This window comes from Lepidochelys kempii, chromosome 7, assembly GCF_965140285.1.
Source record: "Lepidochelys kempii isolate rLepKem1 chromosome 7, rLepKem1.hap1, whole genome shotgun sequence".
NCBI lineage: Eukaryota > Metazoa > Chordata > Testudines > Cheloniidae > Lepidochelys > Lepidochelys kempii.
This window is the reverse complement of record NC_136386.1, coordinates 102,707,817-102,721,959: the sequence shown is the minus strand read 5'-3', so window position 1 is coordinate 102,721,959 and position 14,143 is coordinate 102,707,817. Positions and strand designations below refer to the sequence as shown.

At 37.0% G+C, this 14,143-nt stretch overlaps 1 protein-coding gene across 3 annotated transcripts in view; it reads left to right on the top strand.

Moving 5' to 3' along the window:
• DOCK1 (dedicator of cytokinesis 1) overlaps nt 1-14,143 on the top strand; it is a 551,011-nt gene that overhangs the window by 97,379 nt on the left and 439,489 nt on the right. For all 3 annotated transcript variants that reach the window (XM_073354059.2, XM_073354058.2, XM_078853851.1), the window contains exons 17-22: nt 23-126; nt 762-945; nt 5,349-5,446; nt 8,946-9,035; nt 9,613-9,713; nt 11,083-11,217. In XM_073354059.2, the coding sequence (XP_073210160.1) occupies nt 23-126; nt 762-945; nt 5,349-5,446; nt 8,946-9,035; nt 9,613-9,713; nt 11,083-11,217 (712 nt within the window). The remainder of the gene's footprint in view (nt 1-22; nt 127-761; nt 946-5,348; nt 5,447-8,945; nt 9,036-9,612; nt 9,714-11,082; nt 11,218-14,143) is intronic.

Below are 14,143 nucleotides of genomic sequence, written 5' to 3'. Positions count from 1 at the left end.
ATGTGTCTTATTTTTTTAACAGCCAAAGATAAGTCCGAGAAAATATTTGCGTTAGCATTTGTGAAGCTGATGAGATACGATGGAACAACTTTAAGGGATGGAGAGCATGATCTTATAGTGTACAAGGTATAATTTTGATTCAGTCCTTGCACAGATTTGGTTACTGTGAAACCTTCACTTTATGGAATCTGTTACACATCAGTCTAGTTGTAAGTACATGCAAAATTCTGTATTAAAAGAACAGTGTTAGCAGATTCAAGCAGTAGAAACGTAAAAGGTATGGTGGTAATGGAGGTTCATTTCTGTATGGCTCCTTCAGAATGATGACCAGAGGGCTCAGCAGAACCCAGTAACGTGTACCATACAATTGGGATATTCAGAAAATTGAGGGACAGGTCTTGAACAAGTTGTACTGTATATGTGGAAATGGTGATTTTGTAGGGCTTGTAACTTGGCTGCATATGGATGGATTTTCATGGGAGAGCAAAAAAAGCACGCCTTTGGCCATGTGAAATTTCACATTCCTGCTCCAAACCATGTAGGTGCTAGATCTGGTTAGGGCTTTTTAAAAAAACAAACAAACTTTAACCTGAAATTTCTCTAAAGCTGCAAATAAACGTTAAGTACACCGACTGTAAATAGTTACATAGAGATTTAGGATAAATATCTTTATTCCTGTTTGAGAATATACTATATAACTTTGTTCTTTATTATTTTAATTATTTATCATGTTGTATTTTGATTAAAAAAAAATCTTGCAGGCAGAAGCAAAGAAGTTGGAGGATGCCTCAACGTATTTAAGTTTGCCATCAACTAAAATAGAATTGGAAGAAAAAGGGCACGCCACAACTGGGAAGAGCATGCAAAGCCTTGGAAGTTGCACCATCAGCAAAGATTCTTTCCAGATTTCTACTCTTGTTTGTTCAACAAAACTCACTCAGAATGGTGAGTTAATAGAAGAAATGTCTTTCCACCCCACGTATCCCCACCCACGTATTCCCCCCATTTATCAGAGGGGAGGGAATGTAGTATTGTTTTATTTTATTAAGGGAATTCTATACTGCTTGTGAAGGGTTTTGATTGACAGTTCTGTCTAAACACAGCACAAGTACAATATGAGAATTGGCAGTATAGCATCCAAACCTTGCTCAGTCTATATGCTTTAGTCCAGCTGTGCCTAGGGATGAGAAAACACTTCCACACCCATTTAGGCCAAGGTCCTTCTGAGTGTAAAACAGGGCACCACAGGCTTTATTTAAGACTTTACAGTTTCTAGCATGGGTGCAAACAGGTGTGTGGGAGAGGATGATGGAACACATACCTGGTATCCCTTCAAAGTGTCTCTTTGTGTAGAAGAGCTGGTAAGGAGGGTGGTGGAATGGCTGTGGTCCCCAATGGGCTGCCTTATATGATTTTCATTGTGTGTGCAGGGTTCTCCAAGTAACAAATTCCACCCTCTTTTTGTGTCTGGTACAGAGACCAGAGCAGGGATGGACAGAAGGGTTGGGAGGGAGGAGGAAGTTGCCAAGCCTCACCTTCTCTGTAGAATGTGCCCCATGGCTGGAGTTTAAGGATTGGGCATGGAGTGGCAGGAATGTGGTTAGTATCATAGTATCTCCTCTAAACCCTTCAGCCTCAGACCTGCTTTTCATGCTCCTTTGGCAGCCTCTGGTATAGTCACTGATATAGCTCACAGGTCATTGGAGCAGCTGACCCTCTTCTCCAGCCAGCTCTTTTGTTTTCACTCTGTTCCCATGGAGTGATCAGCGTCCTTCCTTGCTTCTAGACTAGTGGATAGGTTTCAGGATATGGGGTAGGGGAGGTCATCTGGGGGTGATGGAGTCATCTTGGGAAAGGAGATAGTCATTATAGGAGTCACCACGGGGAGAGGGATCAGGTAGTACTTGGAGGCTGGCTATTTTAGTGGTGTATGGTGGGACCCCAGACTTTGGAGCCCAGAAAGAACCTATCCTAGAGGGTTCTAGCCTAATGAACACAAGTCCTCTGCGGTATGTAATTTCTCTGTCCTCTCTTTCAAAAATTAGGTTGCATCTGTGCCTTTGAGATAGTTTAACTTAATTGACAGTTCATACGCATAGTATTTTGGAATACTTCAATATCGAATTGACACAGGTTAATTAAAACTTTCAGTGGATTTACTACCATGAATGATTGTGTTGATCTGTACCCCTCTTTCACTAGTATTTTACGTAAGTGGTTATAAATACACATATTATGTAAAGCGTACAATACTGAGTGATGTGTTACTGCCAGCAACCATTAAGATTGTCCTGTAAATATATTCTTTATTCAGTTTCCTATCCAAATAGAAAAATAACAGGTCTGATATGACTTCATAGTCACCTCACAATTATACTGCAGTACTTTTTGACATCTCTGAAACACATTCCTGTTGTTTTATATTCAAAGCACATAAGATTCACTGCAGTCAACCAATTTTATGGTATAAGGAGATACTTAGCAATAATTCTAATTGCAACCCAAATATATGATAACATCCTAACGATAACTCAGTAATTTTATAGTTTCATAAAACATAGCTCACAGAATCCAATATAGAGGGTCGCACTGCTGGACACATTATTGTAGTTTGTGATTAATGATGTTTGTTGTTACAGTTTTTCTTATGTGTTTACTAATTAATACTAGTAATATTCAAAAGTTTGGCCAATAAGTTAATGGGACTTTCCTGGAGTAAATATAGTGAATACTAAGACTGAGAGAACAGTTTTGAAATTCAGCTTTTATACCTCCCATATGTCCGTTAATCATGATATGTCTGGTTTTGTTTTTGCATTGCATATTGGTGTATTCTGATACATGTTTGACAACATGCTCTTTTGGAATTCCATTCCTTCAGCGACAGTGCCTCTCAGATGTAGTTTGTCTATCAACTCTTGAATGTTGTCCTCAACATCTGATCATTATCTCTAAGTAGCAAATGTTGGGCACTGAAATTATGAATTTTGTTCGTTTCTCTGAGCAGACATGGCCATTTTCTGTTTTTTCATAGTTAACATTTGAATAGGCATGAGAGACGAGTGCAATAGCAGGATATTGAAACATGGTCTGATGGAGTCTCTTTCCTTCTCTTGCCAAGACACACTCGGCCATTGTGTGCAGTTGTCTCTGAGATTTCTAACCTTGTTGGTCTCTTGTCCCCCTTCAACTTCATCTGATGTAGACAGCTGACAAGCTTATGATGCAGGCACATGTCTAGGATGCTAAAACAGGGTCCTCCCTTGGGGAGTGGACTTGTCCTCCTTTATGCCAATCTAATTATTTCAAGATAAGAATCAGTAAAGATAAGGCATTGAGGCCAGATTGTTGTCCAGCATTTAGCTGGAGAATTCATCCCCTACTCCTGACAAGTCTAACAAAGAACCTGCAATTAAGAGAGACATCCAGGATTAAAGTGACCAGTTTTCTCATGTTTTACATTTCCTGAAAAAAACTCCAGAATGATTGATTGTCCTCCCTCCTTTGGGGGAGTTCGTTGGATGCTGAACCTACTTGAATCTCAAGAAGGAAGTGAGATGAGAGATAGTTTATAAGCTTACTGAGTTTGATAAAAACTTGTCTATTTCTGAAAAAATACTAATCCAGTGGCTAAAGTAAGTCCCCTAAAACCCCATTCTTGGTTTTTTTGGAATTATATTTTATTTCCAGTTGAATTAATAATACTTTTCACTTACTACTGTCCTACTTGTATCTCTTAAGGGGCAGTCTTTTTTAGCTTGCACTTCCCACATGAAAGGTTTTTTTCCCCCATTCCTCTCCTTCACCATCACTTTAATCTGTTTCAGCCAAACCAGTGTCTCTTTCACCTTCAACTTATAAATGTTTCTCTTTACGTAGTGTTATGGCATTCACTTTAGAGAGGGTAATAGCCTTGAAACATTTGTTGGTGCTCAAAAATTATACTACTCCACGTGTTGCTATTGATTATTTAAGTATTCTGTAAACAAAACCCTATCTAGTAAGAGCTTGACCTTTTCCTTTGGAGGAATACTACTCAGAGGTACCGTTTTTTTTCATAGTAAATTGCCATACTGTTGTATGGTTTAAAGAACTGATGCATTTATTATGTACATTAGTTAGTTATGTACTTTATTTTTTTCCATGGGATATCTAACACATACATTTGTTGCATTCTCAAAATACATTGCTAGATCATCTCTTCAGCTATTAGCCTTAAAAATATTTTCTGCAGGTTTTCTTATTTTAAAAGCACAGAAGAATGCACCCTCAGCAGCTTCAAAGGCATGAGATCTGGATTGGTTGGAGGAGTAAGGGTATAGCTCCTTTAAGGGTTTCCCTTTCCCTTGTGATTGAGAGAGGGATGGGGCTGTGGTGGAGTGGGGGAAGCAATTGGTGGGCTGGCTAGCAGGGCTAAGCTAAGCCACTGACCCTTGTTCACCCTGGCGAGAGTATATGAGCCCCACTCACTGCTGGGTTAGAATAGAACCGAGTTGTTTTTTTGGTCTGCTGTGGGCATTGCACTTGTCACCTTTATTGGGACTGGGAAGGAGTTTTGTTTTCACTGCTAGATTGGCCAGGGCAGGAAGGGCTTTTACCTTACCCACTGCAGCTCAGGGACCTGGTGGAATGGGTCAGAAGGTCCTGTTTGGGTTGTTGCTATTTAGCAGGTGACAGGTGTATAGTGGCATGATAAACCGGAGTTGAAAGTGGACTGAGGGGAAGGCATCCCATAAAGAAACTGGGAAATGGGGTTGGGAATCTTAGTGTGAGGCACAGCAAGGAGATAACCTCCTTCCCCAGCTCCTTAACCCTCATACCAGGCTAGGGCAGTGAGGCTCCAGCAATGGGCTGAAGACCTGAAGGGAACTCTCGAACTTGTAGAAATGATTGTGGAAGAAAACCTGACCTGCACTGTATGAGTTATTGTTTGATAGCTCCTGGGTGAACCAAAGTGTTGAGATTTGAGAAACCAGCACTTGCTTAGCCTTCTTTCTAAAAGTACCTTTAGTAAATGTAATCCACTTTTTTGAAAACGGCAGTGCTTTCATAATAGAAATCATAGTCTGTATGCTATAGTGCAAAGTTTTCCTTAGCATAATTACTATTGATTTGAATGTAAGTAAGTTTCCATGGATGACATTCTCAGAGTAAATGCACTTGAAAGTAGGAATATAGTCGTACCAGATTTCAGCAATGCAGATATACAGTAGTGAAATATGTAAACAGCCAATAAAAATGGCTAACTTGGAAGTGAAGTTTTTATTTATTGTGAATATAGTCATGGTATGTGAATGAGAGCATAACTCCTGCAGCACATCATAATTGAATGTTTTTCTCACGTACAGTGGATCTCTTGGGGCTTTTGAAATGGCGATCTAACACAAACTTGCTGCAGCAGAATTTGAGACAGCTGATGAAAGTTGATGGTGGTGAAGTGGTTAAGGTAAGAAACAAGTTAAATTTTTTTAATGAATTTGATATTTAAATTTTTCCGTCCCTCTAGCTTAGGTATTTATATGGCCCCCATTAATGTAGTATATGAGTGCCTCACAATCTTTAATGTCTGAATCCTCACTACACCCCTGTAAAGTAAGGAACTACTTTTAAATACAGATGTGTAATGCACAGGTTTTTAAAATATTGATATTTTGAATACTGCAGTAAACTTGCTTTTATATGCACATTTAAATGCCAAAAGGGATTTTTATTTAAACAGTACAATCAAACCTCCTTGAAATTATTGCTGAGGGAGAGTCCCTCAATTATTGTGAGGTAATAAAATGCATAGCAAAAGTTCAATTCTCTAAATAAATATTAAGTGCATTTTATTATGTTTGAATGTGGAGTGCAAGTGCCACATTTCAGCAAGTGGTGCTAATATTTTTTTTAATTATGTTTCCTGCTGAAGATGTAGCTGGGCCAAGTAATTTACATTTGCCAAGGCCATAAGGGCATTGAGTGACTGTAGAGACCAACATAAAGACGGGTTTATTTGTGGAAAACAGTAGGCTTAGACTTTATTGAATACATTGTACTAAATCGAATCCAATAATGTCAGCAGAAGTAATATATCAAGAGTAGATGAACCTTAAGGGCCTTTATGCTTCTATTAACCAAATTAAAATTCAAATAATGTAAAAAAGCACTAATGAATGCTTCATCTTAAGGAAACTTCGCACAGCTGAGACCACAGTTATTGTTCTTTACTGAGTAAGGAAAGAATAGCCTCTTAAATAGAACTTTGCAGAGTGGCCTTGTTTATTACCATTTTTGGCTTATATTACTTGAGAGCCATAGCTCAGTGCTGATGCTCACTGCCAACTAACGTTATTATGGGTAATTTTCGTTGTTCTCCAAATTACCTTGGAGAGTATACACCAGGCAAATACTTGCGTGCCCAGTGATTACAGAAAGATAACAGAATGTCACACAACGGAAAGTTAAAACAATATTTAGGTGAACCTCCCTTCCCCTTCCCACCACACTGCTGTTCCCCTACCTCTCCACACACGCTTTTGTAGACAGAGCAGGTGAAATTTTAGCCTCACTGAAGTCCATTAAAAAGCTCCCATTATTAATAGGGACATGCATCAATTAAATTTTTGCCCATGACTGAAGAGTTCTTATTTGATAGGCTGGTCTTTTTCTTACTTCTTTGTTTAAAGGACCATTGCCTACTGTTTCTACAGTGCAAGAAAAATATCTTAGTAGTTTAGTCTGTATAATATTGCATATTTATTATTCATTTTTAGTTTAACTATTCCTTTTCCTTCCCCTCATTTGTTTCCTTTAAACTACTTCCAATTTTCAATAACATTTTTAATAATGTCTTCTTGATCAAGAATATTCAAATTTTCTGTTAATAAATGATCAATGATTCATAAATCTCCATCAAAATATCATTATATTCTGTACTAGTATTGACACATCAATAGTGAACATATAAGAGACTTGTTGGATGTTTGACTCTCATTCTACATCAGTAGTAGTAGAATTAATGCTATCTTCTTTCAATGGAGATTCTCATTGTAATGGAGTTCTCCATATATGTTAAATGGACACAATAGTACAGAGCAGTAGTCCTTATTCATGACATCCCTCCCTGATGAATGTATCCTCCTGCAAGTCTCCAAAGCCCTGCCACAATCTGCAGCAAGATGCTATTAGTAATTTTCTTGGGGTATTCCTACCCTCTATGGCCTGGACAGCCTGGAATCTTTCTAGTCATCATTGTAAGTCCTCATTGCATGTGTTCAAAACTGATCATACAACATGAGTTCTACAAATGCAAGAAAATGTGTGTGATGCCCACATGTGCAGAAAACATCCAGTCATGGCACCTTTTCATCTCTCTGTTTTCTTTTTAATGGAGTTTAGCCATGCTATCAAACCATCGTATGTTCGGGAAAACTTTACTCACTCCCACTGAAAAGTGAATGTTTAAATGCATAGCAGTGTGAACTGCCATGTTGTTTCCCCTAATTAAATGAATATGACTGCAAGACACACATTGTTCTACTAAAAATTAAAATGTGAAGTCAAAAGCTGATTTCTGCCCCAAGCTGCATGCCCATATGGAAATGATGTTGTAAGCTCTTTCTCTTCGCTGTTTGCCTCCAGATTTTAATAGCATCATATTGTGGTTACAGATTCCTTGGGATGGAAATTGGTGGCCAAAAGAGGATTACAGTGGGTTACTAAATAAAAGTTAGCTTGTGATCATTAACAATGAGTGTCTTGTTGAGCATTGTTGAGTCTGCTGAACAGCCCAAGAAGCAGCCTGAGTGTGATCTCATAAACTGTTACACATCTTCATTGTTGTGGCAGATCCAATCCCAAAAGAGTCTACTGGTTGATGGAAGATTCCCCCCCCCCCCCCCCCGATAAAATCTCTTGACAAAACATAGCTTACTCCATCCCTAAACTGAAGTCCCACTACAGGAGAAGACTGCCTACCTGTTCAACAGAGACAAAAGGCATTTGCTGCATAAAACTACATTTTCCCCCCAAATCTGAATCTGAGCGGTGATACATTCACATGTTAATCTGCCTCGGAGGAGCTGATGTTTTTTCTGTCCATCTAGTAACACAAATTGCCCAGACACAGACTTATTGGTTGGTAAAACTAAATGCATCATGCAACCTGAAGAACTCCAACCCTATGTGCTATTAGCCCATGGTAGGAAGGAATATTACATTATACGGTTATAGAGTACTTTTTTCCATTGTGCTTACATCAAGTCCCCTTTGCTAATCTGCTTTTACTTTCATGTTGTGCAGATCAGGGTGTCCTGCCAACTGTCTAGTGAAGATTCTTCTTCAGTTACAGTGATAGAGGCCTGTAGGTTTTATTGGTGGGGGTGGGGAAAGAAGGTTGTGTGTGGTATTTCCCATGCCTGCATGTATGCTATTAGTTAACTGCTGTGGGTCTGAGAGTTTATGGAGCCATAAATAGCTATGTAGTATTTTCTGTTAATGTCAAGATAATTTCAAAGCATCTGAGTACTACTTGATTTATTTAGCATGAGTCTGACTTGCTTGTTTGTGTTTTGTATTGTGATAGATGATCATTTCTCAAAACTTGCATGATTCTTTTTAATAACAGTATGTTAAGATTGAATCCTGAAACACTTTATTGGTATATTCACTATAAAAAGTAAAGGTTTCTGTTCAAGTACTCGTGTGTGTGTGTGTTTGGGGGGAGGGGAGATAATGCATTTTCTGGCCAACTCTGATATATAAATACTAAATTTTATAAAAATTCACTGAAAAACAAAATGTGCGAAAAAATTCTTGTTCTATTTTCCAACTAACGCTTTTATTTTTATATTCTATATAATGTAAAAATAAAAATTAGTATGTAGATCCATGTAAAATATCAATTTGGGAAATTTAATCTCAAATTTCCTGTAAAATATAGTGACCTGAATATTTATCTGCAGTTCCTACAAGATACACTAGATGCACTTTTTAACATAATGATGGAGAATTCCGAGAGTGAGACGTTTGACACTCTGGTGTTCGATGCTTTGGTAAGTTGACTTGTTTGTGTATAGGTATTTGGCTAAAATGTAATTTATTGATGTATAGATTTAATTATGGTCTTTTTCATAAATAATATTCATCCTATCACCTGCAAATCACACCTTTTGAAATTTGTTTTATTTGAAGTGGGTTTTTTTAAAACTCCCAGTAGGGCTTTAATTCAAAGGAGATGAAGGTTTCTGACACGTTGCATCACAGTGATTGAGGGTTCTGACACACGGCATCATAGTGATTGAAGACAAGTGTAAGGGGAGCGCTCTGCTGACAGTGTCAGAGACAGAAGAAATGGTGAAGCATATAGTGGACCAACTGCTGTGCTGGGACACCGGTAGAAGTAGAAGAGTGGTAGTGGGGCAGAGAGAGAACCATTCCTATGTTAGGAACAGAAAGCTGGTAAAATAAATAGAACAGTAGGATTGTTGTTTTTAACTAAGGTCAGTCTGTGACTGTGTCCCCTGTATGTTGTTAGTGTGGCTCGTTTGAAATGATTCGACTGGTTAGCTCATGAGAATATAGCAATTCAAAGATTTTGTGGATAATGGAATAATTATACTAATTTAACAGGTATTTATCATTGGACTGATTGCTGACAGAAAATTTCAGCATTTTAATCCTGTCTTGGAAACCTACATTAAGAAACATTTCAGTGCTACTTTAGCCTACACGTAAGTATATTTTTGTTTTTTTTAAAATATTTTTCTAATGAAAACATTGTTGTACAGAGTATCCAGATGGTATTCACATTTTCTTTTGCATAATTTAAATAGGTGTTCACCTATAAACATGAAGAAACATGGCTTTTTTTGTTTTTTGAGTAGGAGATATTCCTGCTTTCCTTTTTCAAATCTGAATTAATAGTAACTGTGCTGTCAATCCTGAGGCATGAAGCCCATAGTTCCTCCTTTTTAATGAGATGGTGATTTGAACTATTTCAGACATGTTTATGGAGAAAAGTATCATAAACAAAACATGACAACTGCCAATTATACTTGTGCAAGGAATAATAAATATTGAAAAAATTAAAATCCATCTTGCTTACAGTGTAAAATTGATGTTCTGCTTATCTTCTATTATGTGTACACCGTTGTCATCTTTAAGCAAAAACAAAAACCCACAAAACAAAAACAGAACCCTTCAATTTTCTTTTGCTATTTGCTACTTCAGACTGTTATTGTTGGATACAAAAACAGTAATGGATAGCTTTGCTTGGCAACTTTCTCTTCCTCGGAATGGAGTTTGGTAGCCAAATTACTTTTATGATCTATGCGGGAAGAAAATGTGTGAAGTGTGTTCACTTAAGTAATAAGGACAAAATTAGGTCTTCACTAGCTTCAGTGGGTTATATGTGTTTTAAAAATATCACTCATAGTATATTTAAAATAAAACTAAAGATGGTGATTTTAAAACTGGGAGTTGTCTATATTCTAGTTTAAAAAGTGATTTCTAGTCAAGAAAACTGAGGCTATAGAAGTGGTAATTTTGTTAGTCTGTAGAAACAAAATGTAGAAAATCCCGAAGTTGGAGACAAAGTCATTTTTTAATGTCAACTGCTACTGTCTATAATTTTGAAACGGCAAGTTTTACAGGATCTATTTTTTCACTGCTCCAAAGTAAAGCCATATGCAAGGATACTAGATACAACCCAGAGGGGCTATTGATTTAAATAGAATTACATTTAGAAATCTGTTCACAAATATTTATGATAATTCTTTGCACTTGCATAGCGCCTTTCACCTGAACATCTCAAGATTCAAAGGACTTTGTAAATATTAAGTCTGCTAATTCTCTTATGAAATACATGATGCTGTGCTCATTTTGGAGGTAGGTAAAGTGTGCAACACAGAGGTTAAGGGAATTCCCCAAAGTCACAGTTAGTCACTGGTAAGGACGAGAATTGAATGAAGAGTCCTTACTCTCACATAATAAAATGCTTTAATGTTATCTGCACTAGCTGTGGCTAATATTGTTAAATTCTTCAGGAAACAGAATTCTTAATTGGAAAAAGTACAAGTAACCTGTATTATTTTTTAATAGAAAGCTGACTAAAGTTTTAAAAAATTACGTGGATAATGCTGAGAAACCTGGTGTAACTGATCAACTTTTTAAAGCTATGAAAGCTCTGGAATACATCTTCAAATTTATAGTACGGTCCAGAATATTGTTCAATCAGTAAGTATTAACAGTTTTTTTTAAAAAAACAACCTTGGGGTTCATATTTTTTCCTTTCTTAAATATGATTTTTCTCTTTTTATTTAAAAATTACAATTAGAGACGCTTGTGATGAGTTCTGGCTTTTTTTTGTATTTACTGTAAATGTTGTGCCTACTAGTAGACTGGTATGAAACAAAGCATTTTTCATAAGGGCACTGGCTGTTTAAAGGTAAGTACTGTGCAGTAAATAGAATATTATTTATTTCTTCATAAAGCACTTGTTTACTCTGCACAAATTTGGTTTATTCCCAAAGTATAAGAAAATGTAACATAGGCATTAGACAGAAGGAATAAGATTGACCGTGCTAAGATTGTGAGGTGTGATGGTTTTGTGGACACATTGCTACTGTTTATTTTTTGGCCACACTGCTACTGGTTTTATAGCTTGTAGTAATCCCTTTCCAGCTACCAAACCCTAACTACTCCAATGATTAGTTCAGCGTCCTTCTCTCAGCTGCCTTGTGCCAAGCCTTGCAAATGTAAATAGTGAATATACGTGGGTATATTTAAGCATGGATCTCACAGTGGGAGTGACACCTCAGTTTAGAAAAAGCACATAAGCGCTTCCATTGTTGCTCATAGCTTTCTGAATGTTGTAAGGGTCTGAAAACAGAAAGTTCCCATAATTTCAAATAGGTTTTTTGAAAAGACAGTGTATTTATTTTAATTTTTTAAAATAATTCTTTATAAATTCATTGATTTTAGTCAATCCTTAATGATGTGGCCCAGAGAAAAGCTTCCTGCTGCCTCCCTGCAAAAGGTTGAATATCTTCCAACCAGGTGAAAAAGTTACAGTAATCTGAGGCGAGGAACTAGCAAAAGTCAGCCCTGGACCAGTGACGGTTACTGAGCTGCATCCCATTAGTAGCATTAATATTTGGATAATTACCATCTTGATGCCAATGCGAGTTTCACAGATTTCCAGTGGCATGCACAATATTTGTTTTGAGCTATTGGATCACAAAACCATGACACTATTATATATCTCTGTGCTACCTGAGGTGATTGTTAGGTTTAACTTTTCTCTCCCCTCTGTTTGTATAGGTTGATTAAAAACTAAGGAATCCTAGCCATGAGAATGAAAGAATTTAAATATGAATAAATTTAAGACACTCAAAACATTTCTAAAATAGTGTTCCTGGTAACATATGCAGAATTCATACTAACGTAGTATGGTTTATAAGTATGACTGGAATTGTTTGAGATGACCAGCATAACTCATTGGTTTGCCACTTGTAAGTAACATAGCCGTTCAAAACTCATGCTAATAAAGTTGTTACACCTCACTACAGCATCCAATACTCTAATTAAAGCAAGAGTAACTGCCACAGTTAAGGCTGCCTTCCCATGCTAATCTTTGTTAAGGCCTCAACTTACTATAATCTTTTAAAATCATTTAAATAAAATAAAAACAATAATATTCAAGCAGTATGTTTAGTGCTGAAGTTTTAAAGAAAGTCAAACCAATGAACTGGGGGAAGTCACCGGCTAAGCACCTGGAACCAGAGTTTGTTGACATGCCACTCTGACAGCACTGGCTTTTTCTCCAAATGCAGAAAGAGAATTTTTTTCATTTCAGTTCAATGACGAGTTCATTCAAAGTTGAGAAACTGATTGATTGATTGGTAGTTGAAAACGCAGAAAAGCTTGATTTCCTCTTCCAATCTATGAATAAAAATAAGGTGTAAGGAGATGAGATCTACTTTTTCTAAAATCTTGAAGGACATGGTGATCAGAAGCAATCAAGTCAATTCCCTAGCAGATAATACTTGATTTGTTTAAAAAGTTAACTTTTGTATTACAAACTAATTTTGATAAACTTTTCTCCTTGTGCATCTAGCACATTTAAGGTAGTTTTATTTAACTAATCAAAAAAAAATTCAATGGCTGTTTCTGTGCATTTTAATTGAATTCCAATTTCTAACCAAATGTCGCTTGAGGAGTAAATCATGATTAAAAAGTTAATTTAGTCAATAAAAATGCATCATTCGCCATTTCTAACACAATAAAAAAGTAAAAATTAAGATTCTGAATAAATGTACTTAAAACGCTCTAATTATTTAAATATGTACGTGTAGATATAGTGTATCCTCATGGCTAGCAAAAAGTTGTACCAAATTATACCAACCAATGAAAATGAACCTTTATTTAGGAAAATAACTTAAAAGTACAAATAAACCACAAGGTTAAAATTCTTAATTTCAATCAAGGTTTCCTGTTTGTTGATTTTAAATCATGATGTAAATCACTTTGATATCAGAATGATCTGCATGCAACTCTGGGGCCTCTGCAGGACAGTCCCCTTCCCTGGGACCCTGCAGATGGCTTTATGCTCATTCCAAGTCCTGCACAGAGGGGGAGGGCGTGGAGGGAGGGAAGAGAGGATTCAAAATGTTCCCCTCTCAAATCTAATGCAATTTATGACAAAATGTTAGCATTTTCACAGAGAACCCCTTATCCGAGAGGTTCTCATAAGCTCCCATGGCCAAAGAAGTAGGAGGGAGCCGCTGTGGCTGAGCATGGCCTCCTGCAGATACTGAGGGTATCTGTGAGGTTTGGGGCCGGATTTTTCTGTAGGGAGTAGCAAACCCTCTCACTCTTTTCCTCCAATAGAATAATGTGGAGCTTCTCCATGAGAAAATCCTTGAGGAGATTTCTTTGCAAAAACTCCTGTGGCTTTAATATGGGAGGGGAGAATCTCAACATTTCTAGCATGCTGTTTTTCAGTTTGTTTAATTTTCTGTGACTTGAATAGGTAACTTTGTTGCCATGCCTGAAGTCAATATTCACCAATAAAGCTAAGTACAGGAATTTTCCAGCAAGTTAAAAATTATCATGGAATTGCTTACACCAAATATACAAACCTATAAAAGCAAGTTTATTA